General features: G+C 38.1%; 1 protein-coding gene across 2 annotated transcripts in view; it reads right to left on the bottom strand.

Moving 5' to 3' along the window:
• sema3h (sema domain, immunoglobulin domain (Ig), short basic domain, secreted, (semaphorin) 3H) overlaps window positions 1-11,543 on the bottom strand; it is an 86,946-nt gene extending 75,403 nt beyond the window's left edge. For both annotated transcript variants that reach the window (XM_041798307.1, XM_041798308.1), the window contains exon 1: window positions 11,032-11,543. In XM_041798307.1, the coding sequence (XP_041654241.1) occupies window positions 11,032-11,140 (109 nt within the window). In that variant the 5' untranslated portion in view covers window positions 11,141-11,543. The remainder of the gene's footprint in view (window positions 1-11,031) is intronic.
• Window positions 11,544-24,951: the final 13,408 nt, after the last annotated feature.

Raw genomic sequence — 24,951 nt, 5'->3', positions numbered from 1 at the left:
TCATGCAGCGTTGCACTTGTTTTTTCCATAGAATTGAGCCAAATTTAAAACAATGCAAAAAAAACTTTCAGAATGTAATGTTTGTGACTAAGCTTAAAAAATGAGCCACAAAATTTGACATATAATAACCATTGTTGAAATATCATTCAAATAATCATGATTTTGATTTTTGTCATAACTTGGGGGGGGGGGGGGGGGTCAATATATTGAGTATATTTAATGTACTGTGGGTATTGCCACAATACATTGAAATAACTATATCACTACTGTCAAGCATACAATTCTCTCTGGAGTTTCGCTTCTCCCACTGTCTCTAAATGACTCGCTCACAGCAGAGAACACACCCCTATGCCCATAGAAAAATGCTCCTCTTTAAAACGTGTTTTTATATCAGGAGAGTGGAAAGCATGAAATAGCAGAAAAAGTAAATAAACAGGTAGTTTGATGATAGTTTGAGATGCAGATTTACAATTTGGTTCAGAAGAATAACGGCAATGTATCCGTCATCTGGCAGTGGTTCCGATTTCAATGGGAAGTCGTCGAAGAAAACACAGTAATCCATAAACATGCTGCAGGATTACGCTGAGATTCATGGCCCCATTAAATGTTGTTGAAAAATCAGGATTTTAATAAAAGACACCTGACCCAAAGTATAATTTGCCTGGGCACAATCTTTTTTGCTGAAAACTCCCTGCCAGAGTTGTATGCCTCAGCAAGAGAAAAGGTAGCCCAGCAGCTAACAAATGTGATCCACTTCTCTACAGCTACGAATCTGTGGTCCAGCACAACAGTACATTACATCCGCAACTGGGAATGAGAAAGTTTGTGCCTACGAACGAGCTTTTGTCCCAAAAACAATCATCTGACAGATGCTCTCATGTCATGGCACTAGTCAGAAACTTGTCAGATGTACATCAGCACAGATAACAGGACTAACATAATCGAAGCCTGCATGGGTGACAAAACTGCAGTGCAACTGGCCATAGGCGAGTTTTTGTGTAGGTTTGCTTCACCCATAATGAGGAAGATACTAATCATTTTTATAGTCAACAATAGTAAACATAACAGAGAAAATATTTTATAACTTTCCTTTCACAATAAAGACTGAATAGAGAATATAGAAGGGTCTACTATAATCGTCATTTAATGTATCAAAGAGTTAAATTAAACATACATTAATTTAGAATAGATTTCAAAATATGGCGATATGAATTGTAGGCCATATCGTCCAGCTCTGCTGAGGAGCTTAAATATCTGTTTCTCCAAATGACAATGTTGGTCAGTTACTGGGAAACAGCACTGAGCTGAATTGTGAATAGGAGCAGGGCAACTTAAAAGAAGGGGGTTTTACAAGCTATAACCCAATAAAGTGAGGCTGGTATTTTAAATCTAGTGTTTAACAATTTCAAGGCTAAACTGCTTTGTATAAATATCTGCAGTAAGAGTAAACACCATGGCAGTTAAAGGTTGTTCTCATTTATTCAAATCTGGTGAAGATGGAAACCAGAAGCAACAGCAGGGTTGTCAGCTTGTTTCTCTCACAGCTAAAACACATTTCTAGTTTATTAAAAACAGTCAGCTCATCTGGGTTTTGTGCTGCAACAGCTGTTTATGGCCACATAAATTTTCTAAATTGTTTCATAGCTGGGGACACCTTCCCTTTATCCTTCATAAAGTCACAACATACAGATAAAACTGAAATTAAATGTGGATATTTCAACCTGCAGCTGTTATTTGTTCAACACGAATTCTTCTGAGAAGAAATCTAAATTGATTTTTACAGCCATGCACATGAGCAAACAAGCATCTGGACAATATAGAGCTAATCTTCTGTGTAGTATAACCAAGCAATTTGCATGCTAATAGTGTGAAATTGAAAAGCACTCATTTACATTTACATTATAATCTGGGCATTTGTCCAGAAAGACTCTCAGCTAACAGCTGAAGTTGAAATAACTGGATAACAACTACTGCATGTAATGAGCAGCAGAGGTCAAATCCACTGTCTCAACTCAAACAAACTTATATTTGGTTATGATACAATAGTATCCTCCGGTGACTGTTAAAGATTAAAAATTTACATTAAAGCATCTCAGAAAGTGAATGCTGTATGAATAAAACATGCGTCTGTCTGTATGTGGGGAAATAGATTCACACTGACTTAATAAACCATGCAAAGATTTTCAGTGGCATCCATGTACGTGTCTTTACGATGCATAGCTTCATGTTACAGCCACAGCTGTAGATTTAACCGTACAGCAGTTATGGTGGATGTGTTGACTAAGAGTGTTTTTCTGTATGCAAGAATGTATTTCAATTCAATAAATTTTTGTCATGTTATCATGCTTGGAGGTCTGTGGTCATTCAAAACTACATATGCCCTATGACTTCTTGCTTTGTATCTATATTAAGACTAAACAATACTAAAAGAACTGAGGCTGTTATAGTTTTTTTCTGCTTTATCATTTTTTTTATTCAAATGATACCAAGAAATGCAGTGTTTACTAACTAGATCTTAAACCAACAATTACAAATTCTTTTCTATTTTGGGACCCAATTCATGTTTCAGATTTCACACAAACACAGAGGAGAAGGAAAGGAAGAGAAAATAGGTGGACTGAGCAACTATTTTTTTTAAGAAAAACTTTACAAACTTCTTGCGTTACTTAAATGTCATCAACCATTTCTAACAATTTTCTAAGTTATGTTGGGTTGACTAGCCAAGCCCAGTGTAGTGTCAGTTATGATATGAAAGCTCACAGTGTTAAGCTGCTGTGATTTTCACACACTGCAGCACTCACTTGGCGTGTCATACTTCTTGCCTTTCACAGTGATGGTTTAATAGATCAGTATTACAAAACTAAAATAGATGACACATTTAATAATCAGGTGCAACACACCCTGCCCTGCCCCGGAAAAAACCTGTGATGGCATACTGAACTCATGTCTGAGCAGAAGCTCACAGAAAAATGATCGTGTTCACTCTTTTGTAACTGCTCCTTTAATTTTAAGTTTCACTTCTATAGTGCTGAGGAGTGTGAAGCTGATATTGACTATACCATAATTCCTAATGGTTGCCTTCACAATAAAATCACTCAAAAACAGTAACAACTACAGAATTGTGTAGAACTGTGTAGGAATTGACAGAAGTTGCATGTTTATCATTAATGTAACTCAACTTCAACAGCGGTACCAGCAACTTTACGTGGCTGTGGTGTTTACAACTGCAGCTCTGACTTCTGACTTTAATGTCTAAGCTTGCTTTTTGGACTCACAATAAGTGAGTCATGAGGTTAAAGACATCTTTAAAGACTTGTTAAAGCCGAGTCATGGCAGCATAGGGCTGAAAGAAAGCTGAGACGACCCAGCTTGAGGTCTCACCTGTTTATTGTATTGCATGTTAAGTGCAAAGGCACATGTGAGTGACGTTCAGATAGTTACAGAGCTGCTACAGCAAAACTTGCTGCTGACTGGACTCAGCCCCAGACTGAGCTTCTGACTATCAGTTCTCACTCTGCTACGCTAATGGTGGGCATGGGCATTACAACACAAAGCACGCATTTAAACCAGTGATGACGATGTTGCAAAAATCCATCTGTGGCAGTAACTTTACCGGTGACGATATTAATACTGGCTTACCGCCCACCACTAGCTGATACCAAGCCTAAGTACTCTTACTCATAAAACACTGCATATATTGTACTAGGATAACAAAAGTAGAGGAGAAGGAAAACAATGAAAACAATGCACTGATTGTCAGGAGGGGTGAAGAACATCTAATGAAATTAAAAAAGATAAAATAATTTCAAGAACTTGAATGGTATCATTAAAAACTCATTTTAGTACTTGATATCTATGAGTACCCATATGTAAGTACTTAAACTTGTACTTGGTCTTGAAAAATCGGTGTATCTCTACCTACAAACACCTGGGGGAATGAGGTGCTGCTGTAAGTGTGAGTACACTGTATTTAAGCATCTGCCTGGAGCATCATGAGATATATGTGTGATGGCAGCAGAGCACCTGTAGCCCAAACGTACACGAGGGAGACACACAGACTCTGCATGCACACAGCTCAGTTCCCTGACCCCAGACATTAACGGATATTGATCACAGAAACAAGAAAACTTTTTCGTTTTTGTCCAACAACAAAGAAATAGCCGCATGCTGTGATTAAGGTCAAGTGACTAACATTGTACGTCCTGTGGTATGATTGTTGCATATCTGCACATCACCATCACAATTGTGAACTGATGTACTGTTCAGCCCTAATAATGTTCCCGGCTGTGTCGGTTCAGATATTCAGTTCGTTTTGCAATTGCTTTTTAATTTTCAGTAGTTTTTCAGTTAATGTTTTCAAAAAAATGAGTGTGAGTGTGTGTGGCACAGAGATGGTATCAATAATGAACCTCTATCTAGAAAATCACACTAATGTCCACTTAATGGCCGGGATAATGGGCACATCTCACTAAGTGTGCATTTCTGTGCACGTGTGTAGGGGTGTATTTCAGCTCACTCCTACATGTGGGCAACTTGAAATCAAGTGAATAACTGGGATAATTTAGTCATTAAGAGAGAGCTGGAGGTTCAGGAGGTAATCAGACGTGTTTACGTATTTAAAGCTGTTTTTGATTAGACACATGAAGCTGTCCTGTCAGTCAGTCTGATTACACTCTACTAATCAAAACAAATCTCTCAGACGGTAAAGGATCTCTGTCAGAACAACTCTCGAATAGTGAGAATTAGTCTGCCAATACAGATGTAACTGTAACTTCCATTACATTTGTTTCAAGAAAGAAGTTAACAAAAGTTAAAGAGGCAGCTGGTGGGAGGATTAAACAGGATTTTAGTTACATGTTTAGTAATAAGGGATGGGGGCATTTATTTGTAGTGATAAAGATGTATAAACTCCTGTTTTGCTGTTGTGGTTTTCTTGTACTTACAGTTCAGAATTAATGATCTGACTAATAGAGGGTATGCATGTGACGTTACAGGCAACATGAGAATCTGCAGCTCCAGCTGCTGAGTAGCAGAAAGCATCAACTGGGGACAGAAATCAGTTGAGAGTATGTTATAGCAGTTCCTAAAATATCTTAAAGTTGAGTAACCTTGCAAAGCAGATGGATATGCCTGTTTCCTTGTTTCTCACTGGTGAATCCATCTTGCAAAGCTCCCATCTGAACCGTTTGGGCCCGGTTAGAAAGTGACAGGACCAATCAGCGACGAGAGGCAGTACTTTCAGGCACAACAGTCGTGATGTAAACAAGCAGCAGCAAGAGCTGGAGCAGTTATGGAGGAAGAGAAGCGTGGATGCTGCTAAAGCGGCAGTTTTATCAGAACTTGACAACATTTCTTCGTCAAAAGAAGAACATAGAACAGCAGTGAGTTGTTTTCTTTTCAAAAACGACAAAAGTCGAGTACTGACATGTCTATAGTCGTCATGTTTCGCGTTATTCCTCAGTAGCTGCACACGCACAGCTTGATAGCAGCTACATCACGTGTTTTGTTGCTCTGATTGGCCCGTAGAGATGTGACAGACAGAACGTTCACCCAATCATACTCCGAGTTTATTTCCTCTTCCTTTCCTCAAATGTTTCCTATTGAAGCTTTGGCAGATGGATGTGTGAAACAAATCCATCTGGCGTGTCAGGTTAAAAGTTGAGAGCTTTATTGTGTGAATTTGTCACATTAAAAACAAAACATAGGTTTAACTCGGGTTTAAATTGAACTAGATTAAAAAAGAAAGCTTGGGTACGTTGATCTCAGATTGAAATAGGCTACATCCTGAATTTTTGCTAAAAGATTTAACAACCACAGAGCAAACTTTAGATAAGCTAAAGTAAGAGAAAGTCAATCAAACACTGAAATATGGAGAAATGGCTGATGTACAGCTTTTCCATGTTAGTTCAGTTTCAAGTCTATCACTGATGAATTGGGCTGATGTATGACTCTGCTTTTTGTTCTTTAAAATCAGGTCCATATAATGTCAGAAAACTTGATTTATGACCACATATCAATGTTAACAGTCTACAGTGTCTTTGGGAAACTGTATGGATCTCTATCAAGTCCAGATATCCATAATTTAAGCCGATACTGGTTTGCTTTTCCCCTTTATCATCTGTATCTGTGTTTCAAACTGTCTTGCCTCTCAGCCCAACTGAGTAGTCATGTCACATGCTCAAAGTAAGGCCAGTGCATCCCCTCTATTACTGTGTTAACAGTGACTTAGAAAACATAGATTTGTTTCAGTGAACAGCATTTGTGCTGCAGGTTTGGAAACTTATTACAGATTTTTTTATACAATGGTCAAAACTGATGTAGTGATGAGCCTGGACACGATGAGCTAAACTGTATAACATGGCTCAAGCTCTAAATACTCTGGAGAGTATCCTTCCCATGATGCAGTTTGTCGGGAACTTGTAAAATCACCTGCTGTCCAAGAACAGAAATCCATTTGAATTATCATAATGCATGAATTGTTTGGACTAACCATCGAAAGACAACGGTCTTACAATTTTAAAATGTTTTGAAGCTCTATAGTTCTTTCTTTTTCACCCTCTCTCTCTTCTCTGTTACTGCCACAATGGCCTAAGCAGACACTGTTGTTACTGAATTCCAGTGATTGTGCCTTATATGGTTCTTTTATTTTCCAGCTTATTGTTCTCATAGGATGTTGTTGTGAAGCCCCAGTGGCCTTATGGGTAAGGCACTGGCTTCCTAAGCAAGGGATTGGGGATTCAAGTTCCACCTGCAGTGTCAGTAGGGTGCTATGGCATTGTATTCTGGCTTATAACCCAGACACCACTGGATAAAAATCTCCCAGATGTATTTTCTTAACTGCAACTTCATTCTTGCTTCTACAGGTTCTTGTTGGACTATGAACAACTGTGATGCTTGAAAAGAAAATCATAGTCAAGATTTATCGATGGTTCAATCTGCAGGTGCAGGGGATAAATATTGTTTCTTTGTTAGGTCAGTGCAAGGATCCTTTGAAGTTAAGTAGTAAACATTTCTAAAGATTTATTTTTTCTTGGATTCTTAGGTTATTCTAGTCCATCATTTTTAAATTCATTAAAGCTATGAACTGCTTTCACACTGCTGTTTCACATTAGGGCAGTAGCATAATCATCACAAAGTGAATGTGTTTGGTTACTGACATCTATCATATGTATATGTTAGTAAATGCACTACATATTATCATCAAACCATTTAACTTTCCATATGAGGAACAAATCAGTTTCAGTCTGACAAGACCCTCCATATTTCAGCTGGTATGTTTAAATGAAATAGCCCTCTGCTGCTGGCAGGTGAAAGCTTTCATGTCATAAACTTTCATTCCACTTTGATGGATTACAGAGTTTCTCAAGTGTGGTATCGAATATTTTTCAAAAGTACAGTGGTTGGAGCAGTTTCTCAGCCAGGAGAGGACATCAAAATGGGAAAACCATCTAAATTACTGGGTTCTTAGTCTGCAGAAGTGTACACTGCACAGCCAGGCTCTTCCAATATAATGTTTCGAATATACCCTACACCTTTAGAGAAGGTTTTCCAGTGCGCCAGGGAAATAGTACTACTATCTCCCTTCTACTTTAATCAGGGTGTTTATTAAATAGATTGTTTACTTTGCATATTTGTATTTGAAAGATGATTTTATAGGTGTGTTTCTCCTTGGAGTAATCTAATGTTTGACCACAACTGCTATCATAGTGCCTATTAGCCTTTCAATGTATAAATCTATAGATATATATGGGTGTGGCACACATTTTTATGACTTACCATCTTAAAGTGACATCATGTAGATGTTCTGATTCAATAAGTTTTCTGTATCAAATACTAACATCATTTTATATTATTTGTCTCTGGATTTCATCTGTTTATTTTGTTGATTCCTTTTCATTTTGCTTTTCAACACTTCAGTCACCAGAGTATGTTGGGTTTCTGCTACACAGCTCTAAACAGGATCCAATTTTCTTCAAAAATAGGGTGAAAACCAACAACACTGTCAGACAGAATTCCCAATTTGTAGTGAACTCAGCAGATGAAGGAAACTCAAAATGTACAGTTTCTTTGAGCTGCCAAACAACCTCAGAGTCAAAGTGTTTAAGTTAAACTGGAATCTTTTAGTAATTACAGCAGCTCAAAAGAAAAAAATCTCCCACTGTCAGAGAAAAAAAAAACCTCAGCAGTGATGAGAGGGGAAATGACCAGTACATAGAGCTCCCACAGAGAGATAGAAAAATAGCACAAATTCAGTGGTGGACATGGAGCCATTAAACCCCCTACACACATCACACATTTTATTTTTGTTTTGATCTCACTCTATGATGGAGAAATAAATCACAAACAAACCTCTGTTGTTTTAAGACACGATGATTCACATCAGCAGAACACACAACAAAGACTGAGGTGGGCAGATACACAGGAACTGAAACAGAGCTTTTTAACTACACACCACACAAATCCTCATACTGTATCTTCAAAGTGACTTAAACAGAACAACACACTTATGCATTTATAAATTCAAGCACTTACAGCCACATACACAGACATGGTCAAGGACATATAGGCACAGAGTAACACACACAGCTACTTAAGAAGTGCTTTACATTTCCACATTCAGATTCCATTAGATCTACATCCCCACCTGGGAGAATCCAACAAGGTTTCTCTCTCTCTTTCAGTACTTTCTAGGTCATGATTGGTCGACTTCAGCCTTATCACATCTACTTCACAGACACTTTGTGTTACGGCTTATGTAAGAATGTGTAATCAGCTGGTTTCTTATTCTACTGTGTCTCTGGTAAATATGATTAAAGGCGGATGACTTTGTCTTACTGTAACTAAACTCAGAAGCTTTTAATTTGAGGGTGATATACTGTAAATAGAGCTTAGAACATAAAGAAAGAATCACAACTCCTGTGTTAATTATATGGTGCAGATCCCTTCTTTCTCATTGCTTTTGTCGGTCACGTTTGTTAAACCCAAACAAAACATTCAATGTGTTCGTTAGGACTGGGGGGTTTACTGCTTTGTACCTCAAAGAGCATCAAATACAGTGCCGTCAGATCCATAAAATATTTTCCCACGTTACAACAAACACTAACAACTATTAGCAGCTCATGCAGCATCTCCTCAGCCCCCCAGAGGACCCTCGCCTCCAATTCAACCATGCATAAACACACTAACAGGACAAACTGTGATCCTGTTCAACACTGGCATGTTGATCCAACAACATGTGCTCATGCATCATGCTGCACAGTAGCAGTTAAACTGTGCATGAAGAGAAAGGTGAGTGAAACTGAAAGCTTACCAATGCACATGACAGTTGTGCACAGCAGTATATAACAGACAAAAGCTGGGATTTCAAATTTGACCTGAAAGGAGAAACGTGTCCTTCTGTGGTTCTTTCTGCAGTTTTTTTTTCTACAAACTGCTGCATAGATTTGACTGTGGTGCACTGATTGGCCCAGGGCCAGAGCAAAATTAATTTGGTGGTGATGGGGATCTGGGATTTGTGCCATCAGATAATCATTTCTTTGTCAGCCACAACTGAAGCTAACACACATGGACTATTGATTTTGAATCCTGACAGGGCGGTTTTGCTGTCAGGCAGTCACTTTGTGACCGGGGGAGTCTGCCTGTGGATGTGAAGCTTAATTGACGCTTGATAAATGTTGGCAAAAGGTTTTAATTCAACGGGAAATAAATCTAGGGGCGATAACAAGGTCTCCCATATGCATTCTCACTGCTATTACTGTGCTTTCTATCTAATTTCCATTGCCTTTACAGAATTTAATCATTCCACAATAGACTTTTAACTAATGATCTTCTGCTACAGAACAGGGGCCATCAACCTGTAGATCGTGATCTTGTGGTAGACCTTTGAGACGTTTAATGTCGATCTTTAACACTAAATGTGCATTGGGTGTAATTTTTGAAAGACTGTTACTTCACTCCATTATTCGTCATTATGAGCAAGATAGCCAGGCCTTTACAGCACACTATTCCAGTCTTATTCTGGTGTTAAATTTTTTAAAAATAGTTGAAATTTTCATGAGGTTTTTGTGTACTAGTCCACATAACTTGAATTTACACCTTCAATAAGAGTAGGGTTGATAAAATCTTATTTTTCTGTGTTTCTTTCCTTCCCTTTATCCCTTTATAGATCTAAGACTGCATACTAGCTTAAATGTGTGTGTGCACAAAAGTCTTCAGCTGAAAAGATGTGAAAAACCAAAAAGATTATCCAAACTATTCTTCTCAAACATCCATCCCTACAGACCCGCTTTCTGGTTTAACTTTGACCTACTTCACTTTCTCTGATGGTGTTTGCATAGTTTCCAGTCTAATAAGAGAAAATGAGCAACAGGGATGCCTGTGTGTTGGCTTGTTTACAAGTTTTTTCTTCTTGTCTGACATTGTTGTACGAATGCCACCATGTTTCCAGATGTCAGTGATAACCATGGTAATGGTAACTGAGAGAGATGATGGGAAAAACTCAGAAAATGACACACAATTTAGAATCAACTATAATTTTCCAATTAGGTTTCTTATCAACTTTACAGCTGAGTTTATGGTGAAATGCTGAAATCTAAATGTGTGATTTGGGAATAAACTTCTGATATTATGACTGTGCTGGTGTGACAAAATAAGCACTTACATGCTGCTTCTGAAAGAGTTCATTGTGATAGGAGACAGTGTGGTGGGCAGGAAAACTTGTCCAATGGTGTAAAATTAATTTTACAGAGTTTATTACAGAGCTGTAGAAAGTGAGACAGTGTCAGGAAGAAACAAAAAGGCAGACATGTAGAGGAGTAGACAGGCAAAGGTATAATTTGTTCTGCACATATCTCCTGACAGTGTGTGGGCAATAATAGGAGAGGAACAAGAAAAGTGAATAACGAGAAGTGGGGCATGATTCTTGTCACCTCCTTGTGTGTGAGAGGAAGAAGAGTGTGACAGATGTGTAGGATGGTAAGAGCAAAGAAACACTTGAGACACTCAGAACAAAAGAAATGAAGCAAATCTTACCTGCATGTGTGAACTGCAGTCTGGGTTGAGATGCTCTCCACGCCCATGTTAAGGTGGCCCCAAGGTGGGCCAGCAAGACCGCTGTCACCAGCCAGTACATCCTCCTCATCAGCACAGACACAGTGTGTTAAATTCTCCTGAACTGAACAGAGCCACTACAGCTTTGGGCAAAATCTCAGTGATGCATTCAGGTGGTGTACTGATACTCTAAGTCCAAAGTGCTGCCCTCTTTGAATCCAGTTTGAGTTCAAGTCCAAGTCACAAAGATGCTGAATACACTCTCACAGTCCAAGTGAGTCAGGCTTTTGTGAGTCCAGCTCCTGAAAATAATTCAGCACTCCTTGTAAGAGGGTAACAGCAGCACTCACACACGCACTTTACCATCTGTGTGCTTGTGTTTGGATCTTTGGTGTTTGTGTGTCTAAGTGTGTGCGTGAGTATGGGCTTCAGAGATGGACGGGGAAATGTATTCCAAGAAAAAAAACTAAGACGTCTCTTCACTGCTTCCTCACTGCTTGACAGCTCTCTTCTGTTCTGTCTCTCGTCCCGCTCTTCTCCGCATGTGACTGCTCTCTCCCTCTCTCTCTCTCTCTCTCACTCTCCCTCTCTTTCTGGGAGGCGGGGAAGAAGGATCCTTGATCATTGTGGCCACCCTGCACACACACCATTGCAGGCATGCACGCCTCTTCAAGACTCCAGGAAAACCTAGTTAAAGTGGAAATGAGAGGGACAAATCAGCTTTCATCTGTATTCCCATCTCTCTCACTCTCGTTTTTTCAGTCTCTCTTCATTCTCTAGCTCTCTTTTTCTCTGCACTTACCCTCCTATCTACCATTCCTCTTTCCACTACTTTTTCAATTTTGAAAACCAGTTTTTAACCCAATCATAAAAGATGAAAATGAAAAGAAAACCAAAAAAGCTGAGCTGGTAGAAGGAATACAAAGTTGTCTTAAAAAACAACAAAGACAAATCATTATAACAACAATTAAAAACCAACCAGAAGAAAAGTAATTTGTTAATGTATTTCTCAATAAACACAAGCAGAAGTAGCAATACTAGTGGTATATAAGTGTTTACTTATTTAATTAAGTGCTTTAATAGCATATACTAAGATATTTACTCTTTGTAATCATTTCTGAAGCCAATTTTCTCTTTTTGTGGCTTGAGAGTAAAGTCTCCTCTTTAGTCTCTCGCTCTCTCTCTCATTATTTTTTCTATTTTCACTCCCAACCCAAATGCAATCATTAAAGCCAGAGCCCTCTTTCTTGCTCTGTTATTTTCATTAAACAGATGCTCACTGGGGTTCGGCAACGCAGGCTGAATTTTTCACCAGCTCAAGTTCAATCACAGGCTAGCGGGGACAATTTATTCATTCCATGGGATAAATAATGAATTTAGGTTGCGTGCAAATGAACAAGTATATTTTCCCTCCAAGGATCTGCAATTCTTGAATGATTTATTCTCCACACTTGTTTGCTATCCAGTTTTTATTATTTTTATATAAACTGGTATTTTAATTATAGGATTAGATGTCCTTTAATTTAGAATTAGGATGGCCTCGCAGCATTTAATTAGATAAAGGGAAGTTTGGTCTGGTCATTTAAAATTATTATAGCCTAGTCATTTAATGTTATCATCACAATTACTCTTGTTTAATTATGTAACAAAAAAGTATGCTTGTAGTTTTAAAAAAGAATGTAGTTAAATGATTATCAATGATGCTGTCAGTCATGTTCTGTGACTCAGTATGAATCTGTCTTCCTTACAGACATGTTTTTACTACATTACATAAAAAACACTTTTAAAACAATTTTTTTTACTATTACCATCTTACCTGCAGTTATAAAGACAACTTCTAATCACAGAGGTTTTAGTCTTTATTGCTTACCTTTCATTGCTACAGTGACCTGACACTGGATACAGTATCACCTGTTCAAAAAACAACATAGATTTCAGAGCAACTTTTTTAGTTTATATTATTCTGTTCATTAATTTCAGATATAAGTTATTCCTTTATTAGTCCTGCAGGGGGAAATTCCAAAGCTCAATTACCACCCCACCACCATGGCTCAATGTTCAGGCCTATCTTTCCAAACTCATTTTAGCTAAAACAAATACAGGTGCAAATAAACACAAACGCTTTTTAAGTGGAATGAACTGCAAGTCCTGTACTTGAATTTACCTGTATCTTTTTGGTGGCAGTCAGTTTATGAAACAGAGATAAATCAAAACAAAGATTTGATTCTACAACAAATGATAGTTGTATTCGTTTATCAAATACGGACATTCTGTGATGAAAAACTGTAAATAATTTCTTTTAATAAAATAACATTTCATGTGAAATGTAATTTAACAGGAGCAGGAAAACAAGTTTCATCTGCCTTTTGGAGAGGAAATAACAAACAGGACTGTTACAATCATGGTGAGGGAATCTGAGCTCTGTAATGCATGAAAATAAAATGTACCTACCTTTAACCCTTTACCTACTGAGCCTAAGAATGGTGATTTGGACATATTTTGTTATTATGGCTGTGAAATAGTCAGGAAATGCCTTAAGTCTGACAGCTTTGGTCCCTTTTCCCAGGAGTACTTGAACTTGACTTTTCAACATCTGGTTAATGATTACTGCACATTATATGGAATTGTCAGCAGTTTAAAAGAAGAAAAACACAAAAACAGATTTTTTTTTCATGGCTTTTATGAAAAGAAATGTTGTTATTGCTCATGAATTTTTGATTTGACATTTGAAATGTGAACCTATACATGTTCAGAACAATCACCAGTCATTTTTTGAGTCTAGGACTCTGGGTGTGCAAAACACAGTGCAAAAGACATCTATATACATAGGTGAAAATTAGTGCAAATAAAGGTGGAAAAATGCATTCTCAACATTCTCAAGTAACATATTGTTATTGCACATGACAGACACGCACAAATGCCACTAACGCTTGCTCTCCTTTTACTCTCTTCCTTCACTCTCCTTTCTCACTCGTCTTCTGCCAAAGCTGCTGTTATCGCGATGCTGTTCGACATTACCGTAATATAACACATCAAATATTACAGGAAAGCACAGATTCTCAGCTCTCTGTCAGCGTTGGAATTTTTCAGATTGAGCAAACTTTCGAGGAGTTACAGTGTTGAGAATCCATGTAGCGGTCTTGCTATACTTCTGGTGTTTTGCTATTAATGCCAGCGTCTTATGGTTGCGAGTACTGTAATGAACCATATATGTGCACATGCCCACACTTCTCATTTTTCCAACGCCACTGGAATTTTTTTGATCGGACAAACTTTGACAGAGTTATGGTAATAATACTCTGACATATAAAACACTGCGCCGGCTCAGTAGGTTAAAGGGTTAAATGGAGCTTGTATGTACTTTCAAATTAAATTAATTCTCCTAAACTTCTTTTCAAGTGCAAAAAACATACTATAAGTAGTTCAGACCTTAACCTTTAGTCCTTAGAACACACTTTAAAATTTTAGGAATGAGCAATGAGTAGGTCTGCAGGGTCTCATTAGAAATCCACAGATTTAATACACTATCTATCTATCTATCCATCTATCTATCTATCTATCTATCTATCTATCTATCTATCTATCTATCTATCTAATATAGATATGATGCAAATAATATCATGGATACCATTTTTCAATCATTCATTACAATGCCACATCTTTGTTTTATCTTTCATTAATAAATCTAACTGAATGCATTGCTTTACTTATGTGACATGAATTGATCTACAGTATCCCCACTAAAAAACTTCAATAGTCAAAAAAAATAAAACAAATACATAAATTTAAAAAAAAAAAAAAAAAAAAAAAAAAAACCTATTAGATGATGTGCAATGATGGACATTCAAACTAGTACAAACAAAATAGAAGTAACAATGTAATTAGAGCACCTCATCAGCTTCTATTAGGCACGCTCAGGGGATTTTTAAACCACGGCTTTTTATTATTCTGCTATTTTTCATACCCTGCCCTACAATGTTCTAGGTCATCCTCTCAAAAACTGCACTAAGTCTGTCATTTCAAACTGAAAAACTGGAGGTGACTGGAATTTTTCAGATGCTTCTCCCAGGTTTTGGAATAGTCTGCGGTCATAAAGTCCTTTCAATTTTTTGAAGCTTTCATCAAATTAACAGAAATGACCTACCTGTTTTCACTTTAAAATACTGAGTTTTTGCTGTTTCAAATTAACTCAACATATTTCTAAGTTTCAGTTGCATTTTGATTTGTTATTGGTTACCATTATAATTTATTTTATTCTCTATTTTAATTTGACACTAGTTTTAACATTAAAGCTCTTTAAAGCTCTACTGTTGTTGTCTAATAATCAATAACATTTTTCAGAATTGTTCTGGGTAGATTCTTTCTTTCGAGTCCTATTGATTTTAAATCTTTTATATACCATGTGATTAAACTTGACACATCTCTTCCACAATAACCAGCCACGTCAGCTCTTTTATGTATTTTAGACATTAAATGTTTCAAGAAAATGCTGATCAAAAGATCTTCAAGGTACTGAGTGTTTATCAGGAATGGCTTTCAATCTACAAGATGATGATTCTGCCCATTAAAAATCAATGTAAAGATCATCATTTTGATGCTTTGGCTTTTTGCGCTCCAATATCTTTGCTACAGGAAAGCAGAGAACAATGGAAGTGAAAGTCTCCACTTTGACATGTGAGTCAATGAGTCACATTTGGCTGACTCTTGTCAAACACATTTAAAATGTGTAAGCTAATGGTCGCTAAAAATGGTATTGTGTCAGAATCATGTAGCTATTGCTTACATTTGACCTGTTAGTCATGACCCATACCACAAAGCTAAACAAAATGTTCATCTGACCTTCACAAGTACTGACAAAGTAGCAGAGTGGACAACAAAAAAACAAAGGGGACTTGTGTTGCTTGGTTGCCACTTACATTTCACTTCTCAGGGAACACAATGGCAGAGTCAGGCGGGCACTGATCGAGCACAGTTTTGTCAGTTTGTCACTTTCAGCTCCAGAAACAAAACTGGCTTACTACCTCCTAAAGTGCCCTTTAGAAAGGATAATTAGAAGCTCCTCACCAATCTTACCAGATTAGTCAGCTTGTTAATTACACTTACTGACCTCCCTGTTCACTTAAACAAAAAAGCCTCTGATTTCGCTTGACAAGTGACGTCAATTAGTCAATTAGTGTCCGAGCTCTGTCTGCTGCGATCATTACTGCTATCAGATCTTACCGCTGCTATTGTCCGCAAACCACACAGACACACACAATTAAACCCATTTACTCATGCACATTCCCAGTCTTTCATGGATTGAGTGACAATAGAGCAGCTAATGAGCACACATTGTCACTTTGTTGTTCAGTTTGATTTGGTTCATGAGATTTAGGTCCCCTTTGCAGGCTGATATGGACCCTAATGTCACCACCTCACAATGAAAATTCTGTTTCCAAAAATCAGTGAACACCTGTTAGTAACACCTACATGATCTTCTTATATAGAGCGTTCTAAAACAACCGTTATTACTGTAGAAATTAACCTTCATTCGCAGTTATAACCACTGAGATATGGAATGTGTTTATAGCAATTTGTGTCAGTTTAATCAAAAGTGTTGCAGCTGTGTGGTCAAGCCACGATTTGGATCACAGGGCCTCAAGAATTCTTTTTAAAGGTTTTCACTGGGGTTTCAGTTGGCGGCCTTCAGATGTCAAACTAGTTCCTACGCACCACACTCATCCAACCATGTCTTATGAACTGAGTTTTGTGGGGCAGAGTCATGCTTGCAAAGCAAAGAAGATTTATCAAACCACTGAAAGGAAGTTGGATTGCAACTGGACAAATGGATCTGTATCTTGTAGCATAAAGAAAGTTAGGATGTGTAATATATTTAGATACCCTGGCATGCCAGATGGATGTGTTTCACACTTGACAGATAGACAGCGTTTGGGAAAGGACAGAGACGGTTCAGACGGGAGCTTCGCAAGATTGACTTGCCAGTGAGAAACACGGAAACGGGTGTATCCCTCTGCTTTGCAAGGTTAATATTTAGATGCATTTCTGTTAGATCTACTGAAATTTTCCTGACATCCCAGGACTTCAATATTTGAAACTCTGTGCAATAAGGAAATCAATTCTTGTGTCTGACTTACCTTCCCACCTGTCAACCTGCACTCCTCGCCTCGATGCTTTATCGGAGAACCATCCTTCACTGTAGGTGTGACCGCATGATTATGTATTTTGTTTGAAGTAAACTGAAAAGAAATATATATGTTTTTGTTTTTACAAAGCCTCTCACGGATATGCCACCCCCTCCACATTTGAGTAGGTACTCTCCATCCAGGAAGGTAGCATCCCCCTTGAATCTTTCAAATACAGATGTCAAAAGGTTGATACAATTTGTTACCTTAGGGAACACCTTCCAACAGCTGCTGAGCAAATGGTAAATGGACTTGAGGTTGTACAACGCTTTTTTAGTCATCTGAATACTCAAAGCACCTTTACACTGCAGGTCATACCTACACATTCACACACTGATGGCAGAGGCTGCTATGGAGAGTTGGCTGTTAGTATTAGCTAATACAATCGCATTCATTCCAATTTACATGCCACCAATGAAGCAGTGGGAGTAAACTGGGGTTAAGTGTCTTCCCCAAGATCAACAGGTGACAGCTGGAGCTGGGGATCAAACCCACAACCTTCTGACTGACTCTACCTAATGTGTCAAGTAGCCAAATGCTTTACATCAGTCAGTGGAGCTAATTTCACATGGTGATTTAGCACATTTACATTGTGTGACTGATACATTGCAAACAATAATATGTGCAGGTAGTGTGAAAATAAAATATATTTCATCAAACTATACACACAGTTTGTGTTAATTTCAAACAGATTGGAGACTTTTATGCACCTGTAGGCTTATGGTAGGAATGAATTTATGAACTATGGATGTGTCTGAGAGGAATTATGGGCATATTGTATGACAGTTGAGTAAATACTATTAGTTAAAACACTGGTGGCTATCTTGACAATTGGATTCATTAATGATTATTGGCTTAAATCATTAGTCTCAACCTGGGTCACCTTTAATTTCCCAGTTGAGGGCTTAAACCTGGCCTGAACTCCACAGGCTGTATTTAATTTGAAAATAGTAGGCTAGTAGCAACATAATGTCTCCTGACAGCATTAAAGAAACGAGAATTCATTATACGTCCCCAAAATTTCCTTTTTAAGTGTTTATGGTTACAACAGTCTCTTAAAAGAACAGTGTACATCCTATAAATGAGATGTGCTTGAATTAAAATACTATAATTATTTAAGGTGAAGTGCTTTTTAAAGCCTCAAAACCAGGTTTTGCTAGCAAGTACTTGGGTGTAAAGTGTACCTCTTGTTTGTATATAATGTATAACTTAGACAAGAGCAAAGTGCAGTTATATCCTCCAACACGGCAAAAATTAAAATATCTTACCAAAGGGTGGCCACAGACCATGTTTTTTTGTCGTTTCTCTAGCAGAACTTCTTCTCGCAGATAGGACTTTGCTGCCATCTTACGTTTCCTCCCACCAACTACCTGTTCGGTTTCCGTTGGTATCTCACGTTCGAAACATTGAAATCCCGCGAGACCTGTGTACAATAGTCCTTTTTATTCTTAATTTTTTTTTTTAAGTATCAAAAGTCTCCATTCACAACCGAGATGAACTAAAATCTACCCCCAATATTCCTGAAAACTAACCGTTTTTGCACCAAAGGTGGGTCAATGGCAGCCCTACTAAATTATCTACATTTAAGGTGTATTGACGACTTTATGCCACTAGAGTTCAGTGCTAAGCTATGTATATTCGCCTGATTGTAGGTGGAAGGGGTATACATCCAGTGGGCCTATGGTAACAAATACGCCATCTAAAAGATTAATAGGCCCGGATATATGTATATTTCAATACTAGGGTGAATTTAGATGTTTACACTTTTGACAGTCAACAAGATTTTTTAATAAAAATAAGGGAAAAGTCCATGATTATTGATTTAAATCTAAATACATACTCACAGAACCTAAAAATGCAGGTTACAATTAATTAATTTAGGGCCCCATCGTGATTCTGTGTTCTTGTTATGTGGTTCCAGTGAGCTTTAAATTAAGAAATTAAGATTTAAAAACAATGAAATAAAGCCAGAATTGTTGTTTGATCGGCTTTCATTTGTCTTAAGAGTAATATGAACTAGATTCAGTTTTAATAGGCTATAATACATTAATCATTATTGTTACTATGCCTGCATGGGACCTGTTTTATTTTTGCCGGATTCACATCGTCCAATAGCCAATTTCAGGATTTTTCAGGACACCAGTACACCGGGGGTTTCCCTTTATTTCTCTCAAAGAATAGGTTTTCATGGCCTACTAAACAAAAAGCTTATATGGTACCCTAGTTATAGCCTACTTCCGTGGCATGCTTGATTAAATTATAATTTATAATAATTATTATTATGGGTTTTAATTATTTTATTAAGGGCTTAATATTTCTCATGGTGCTTTATTTTGTTTAATCTTTTCGATAAGTTTTGTTTGAAGTCTTTGTGTTTGTGGGTGGAGTTGCCTATTTAGAGGCAGTGGGTCTGACCGGTCTGCGCGCTCCCGACATGATGTGTTGGAACCTTTTGTGTGGGGGCGCGGCTGTCGGGAACGCGCCTGGTGCCATAATGTAGCTAGTTAAATTTATAATAAAATAAGAACATTACTCCTACAGTTTTGCCAACTTTACAAAGTTCAATGGTGAGTGACCGTTCGAGGGAACATAGTTCAGCAACTTTGGAGTATTTTTTAGAAGAATGGGTCACGTGAAGGGTCTTAAACCCTTGTCCCACCAGAAACAGCTAGGAGGCTACTGGGCGTTGTGATTCGGTTCGGGCGGCCTAAAAATAGAACTTGAGGAAACGACAGAAAAGGTGGGTGTATAGATGACTCACAATCACGGGGCAATCCTTACCACGGCCACACACTAAAGTCATAACAAAATAATAGACATCAGACGGAGGCAGGGCAGGCTGTCCAACCACTCCAAAGTCATCACCAAAGATCGTCTATTGGAACTATCAACGGAGCAGTAGCCCTCAATGTATAGCCACTACAGGCAGTAGGCTGTACATTCAGTTTTATTTTCTCCAGAACTTCTTACAACAAATTTTCGTACATAATTTTTTAAGATATCTCAGCACACATTAAGGTAGGCCACAAAATCGCAACCCATCAGTCACAACACTTCTCATTTTGTTTCTCTAACAAAATCAGCACTGTCTTTGCTATATCCTAGTCCTATAATATGTCCTATGGGCTATTGAAAGTGTTTTGTATATTCCTTATGGAACTGGTCAGATTTTTCTTAATCTAAGTCTGTTTCCCCTGACTTTCATTTTGTTTGAGTTGTATAACAATAAGGTCAAAAATCTCTCTTTTTTTTTACCATATTGTGATCATTTGTTGTTATGCTGTCCTTTTTCCAAATAAGCCTACATGTTGACAAAATTGGGTTTATTCCTCACATACCGGGTGAACCAATATGGCTTAGCTTAGAAGAAACTGAATGAAAAGCACATGTAGTTTACATGGCTGGAGTCCACCAAAGACAGACTGGCTGAAGACATCAGACATCCATAAATGCATGCGCACTTGGACATTCATAAGTACATGCCTACTTGGACGTCTCAGATGTTGATCAGTAAATCGAAGGACCCGATGGTAAAAGCAGTTCTCCTCAGAAGTGTTTTCATAAGTTTTAAGAGTTAATACATTTTTAGAGTGTAAAGTTATGGACTGCAACGTTTGTGATCAATCTGGATATTTACAACCAAGCAATAGTGGTTATAACATCTCTTATGAAATGGTTAATTTTGAGTTAAACATCTTTTAAAGTTCTCCAGTAATTTAAGTACTTACATTTTACCCCAGAAAACTGGCTGCTACTTCAAAATGTTATCATTGCTAAACATTATATCTAATATGTCCACATTTATGATCAATTTGTTTATTTTGAACCCATAATTCTGTAGTTAGGACAGGACTTATAGATGGCACATGCAGTTATGGATGTCTGATGTCTGCAGCAGGTGCCTCCCTGAGTTCTTGCAAGCCTTTTCAAGTCCACAAAGTAAGTAGTAAACAAAAATGTTGTCTCATGCAATATACTGACAGTAATTAGGAAGGTTAAATATATTTACCCTCAATAAAAAAAATGGTCAAATGCAATAGTAGGCATTGCAACAGTTAAGAATTTAACAAAATGAAAAGTAGGCCTACATTAAATGTTTTCTTTGATCGCCGTTAAAGAGAATTAAGAGATTTGTATGTCATCTCTTAAAAGTTTGAAATGAAATCTGGGAGGAAAGGCAACATAATAAAAGTAAATTTGGGATAAACTTTTAGCTTCTCCCAGAAAAGATGATCTAACTTGAGCAGCATTCATTCAAATTGTGAGACGGTGCTTTTGAACTGAAAAAAGCAGGCAAAATCATTTGGTTATGTCATACAAATTTAGGCCAAATATAGCTGCCAATGTAGGAGTTACCCTTTGAAGTTGGACAGACTCACCTTTCCTGACATTTTGGCTTTGTGTTGCAGACTTCAAAGGAGCCAAACCTGAAAACACACCAGGCAGACTGAGCTTTGAAACACAGCTAAGAAATACAGACAGTGAGAGGGAAGGACCAAAGCCCATCGTGATATAACACAGGTCTGAATTAGTCTAGTACTTTTTTATTTTACAATGAAAACAGGCTTAACTTTGTCTCACCAGTATTTTTTTTTTCTCGTTAATTGAAACAAAACCCCCGATAACACTTTTTTTGAGCTTCATAGAGGAATAAAACTTTTTTATAAGTAAATGACGTGCTACGCAATTTCAATTATTTCCTATACTGGATTTGTGGTTCTCTGAAAAAGTGGCAGAGTGAGATATCTTTCCTCTTGTCCTCGTCCTGCCTCCCCCTCTCTCTGCCTGTTTCACTGCAGTCGATAGGCTCTTGTTTAACCCGCTCACTTCTCTCAATTCACTCCCTCCTATTGGATGACTCCCTTCTGCTCCCTCTCTTCCCATTGGACGTGTTGGGCGGGCGATGAGCTCATATTGGTTAAATATAGTTGGCTCGCGAGGGGCTAAAAATAGACCGGTATATAAAGCCGGCGGTTCAGCCGTGCTGCGCGTTACTCCTCTCCGGCTGCCGGCTGGAGAAGCAGGGAGAGAGGTGGAGACACACTTCGACAAAGAAAAAGAAGGCAGGCTCGCCACCAGCAGCAGCCTCCCCCTTGCTCATTTCTGCAGAAGTGTTGCACCAGAGACAGCGGCTTGTCTTACATTGTGCCCGGCCACCAGTACTGGGTGGAGAAGGCAGTGACGAACTTCCTTCCTTCCTTTTTTAACTCTGGTTTCGTTCTGAATGTCTCCAGAGAGCCCAGTCATTTCCCCTAGCTGAACAAAAAGAAGCTATGGGGATATTCTTTAGAAATATTTAATTACCAGAGTATGGCTGTAGAATTCATTGTATTGATATCGAATAGATGAGCTACTGCTGTGCTTTAATCTCTTAAACCCATGAATGTTTATTATACTTAGACAGTCGTTCCCTTATAATGAAAAGTAAGCGACTTGTGCCACAAACTGCAGAGATGTGTCTAGTCTGAGTGTTTGAGTGTATCTCTATCCAAGTGAAACAATGTAGGAGATAATAGCAGTCTTAAGTCACCTTGAACCAGCATGCCTTGTCAGAGTGAAAGACCTCAAATTACCCATTACATCCAAAAGAGCTAACTTTCCAAACTTGTTGCACTCTTTTTTGACAAACAAACACCTGATAGCAAAATGTCCCAAATTACTTCAAAGCAAGCTTTCCTTTGGGGGGAGAAGCATTAGGGCCCGTCACTTTACGAAATACTTGAATTTGCATGCATTAAATGCAGCTGTGAGGCTAATATAGACTGACACTGCTCAAGCTGTTAGTTCAGTATTATACAGAAGAGGTACAGCATGCTCTGCTATCATTCATAGGGGAGTCATTTCCAGTCAGAACATCGCAAAACTGACTACATGCTTCCTCTCACATCCACCCACAGTGCCTCTTATAAACCATTATTAGAGGCGAATTCCTCCTACCATCCATCCTTCCATTTTCTATACCTACTTATCCCCTCTCGTCCTCCTTCTTTTCCTCCTCTTATACCATGAGCTGCCAAAGGTCACTCTGTGCACAGCTCTGATGTAATAAGGTGGAAACTAGAGTTTGACCTGTGATCTGAGTGGTAAGCAATGGAAAGAATGCCAGAAGGAAAGCCACGAGTGTAGAACGTGTGGGCTTGACGTTGTCCAAACAGGATTCTTGGGATCTTCTATTTTAGAAAGTTGAAAAACAAACAGTGGAGCTGTTCTTGCTCAGCAACACGTTTCGTAGAAATGGATGAGTTACTTTAAAAATGAAAAAAAAGTAGGGTGCACTGGGTTGGTGTTCACTCTTGTTACTCTCATGTGAATTAGGCAACTCGAACAAAACATTGGACAGGGGCCATTCAGGTGAAATCTATGGGTAGCTATTTCATTTTTAACCATCAAAAACACTCTGATCCCCTGTAATTACTTACTCCACCATGGACTTGGTCGATCATTACAGTGGGAGAAAGTAAAGTGTGTTATTAAAGCACTTTTTTAAATGACAGCTTTAACCCCTTTTTTCCACATATTTATGTTACTGGTGTCCACATATCTGAAAATTTACAGACAGTGCCTCTTAATTTCAAACTCAAGGAAGTTAACTTTTTTTTTTAATAGAAGAATAGAAACCTAATAGAAAGTACATCTAGACATGGGGAGAAGATTATTTGTCCTATTTGATTATTTGTGTTTAGGGAATTACAAAGACAAAAACAAAACTAATATTGCATGTCAAGAATTAAATGAGGAAGTATAGGGACGTGCCAGGGACGTAGCTGGCTTAATAAAAAAAAAAAAAAAAAAGACTGAACAAGCAAATCTAAGCTAACTCGTCCATCCATTCAAAGGTTTGTTTGTGTGTTAACTAACCTGTACCTCTAACTATATAAGCCATACATAATATAGAAATGTAATTCAAACTGCCAAGACAACCTGAGAAGCACTTTAGATGGACTAAAATACAGTATAATGCTATTTTTCATATCAGGCTAATAGATATGTGACTCATCGTAGCATCATAGTGAGCAGCTTTTTAGAAGCCCCTTATCAAAAGTCTGGCTGTAATCCATCTAACAGTTAAATTTTTTCAGCATACTTGCAGCACGTTCCAGTCAGAAATATTTCAAGGGGGAGGGGTTTCACTGGCACGTTGGATTGGAGATTCCCATATTAATTAACTAAGCCCCCTGAACCTAAAAACTGGTTGTGCCACCCTTGGCAGCAATGACTGAAATCAAGTATTTGCGATAACTGGTGATGAGTCTTTCGCATCACTGTAGAGGAATTTTGGTCCAATCTTCTTTGCAGAATTGTTTTAACTCAGCCATATTAGAGGTTTTTCGAACATGAACGACCCCTTTAAGGTCACACCACAGCATCTCAATTGGATTTAAGTCCACACTTTGACTTGGGCACTCCAAAACCTTAATTTTGTGGGGTTTTTTGGCCAATCAGAGGTGGACTTGCTGGTATGTTTCGGGTCGTTGTCCTGCTTCATAACCCAAAAGCGCTTGAGCTTGAGGGCACGAACTGATGGCCAGACATTGACCTTCAGGATTTTCTGGTAGACAGCAGAATTCATTGTTCCATCAATCACAGCAAGTGGTCCAGGTTCTGAGGCAGCAAAGCAGCCCCAGACCATCACACTGCCACCACCATGTTTGACTGTTGGCATGATATTCTTTTTATCAAATGTGTTATTTTTATGCCAGATGTAACGGGCTGCATCCTT

Source organism: Cheilinus undulatus, linkage group 11 (genome assembly GCF_018320785.1).
Source record: "Cheilinus undulatus linkage group 11, ASM1832078v1, whole genome shotgun sequence".
Taxonomy (NCBI): Eukaryota; Metazoa; Chordata; class Actinopteri; order Labriformes; family Labridae; genus Cheilinus; species Cheilinus undulatus.
The sequence above is the reverse complement of the archived record's forward strand: the minus strand, read 5'-3'. Positions and strand labels throughout refer to the sequence as shown.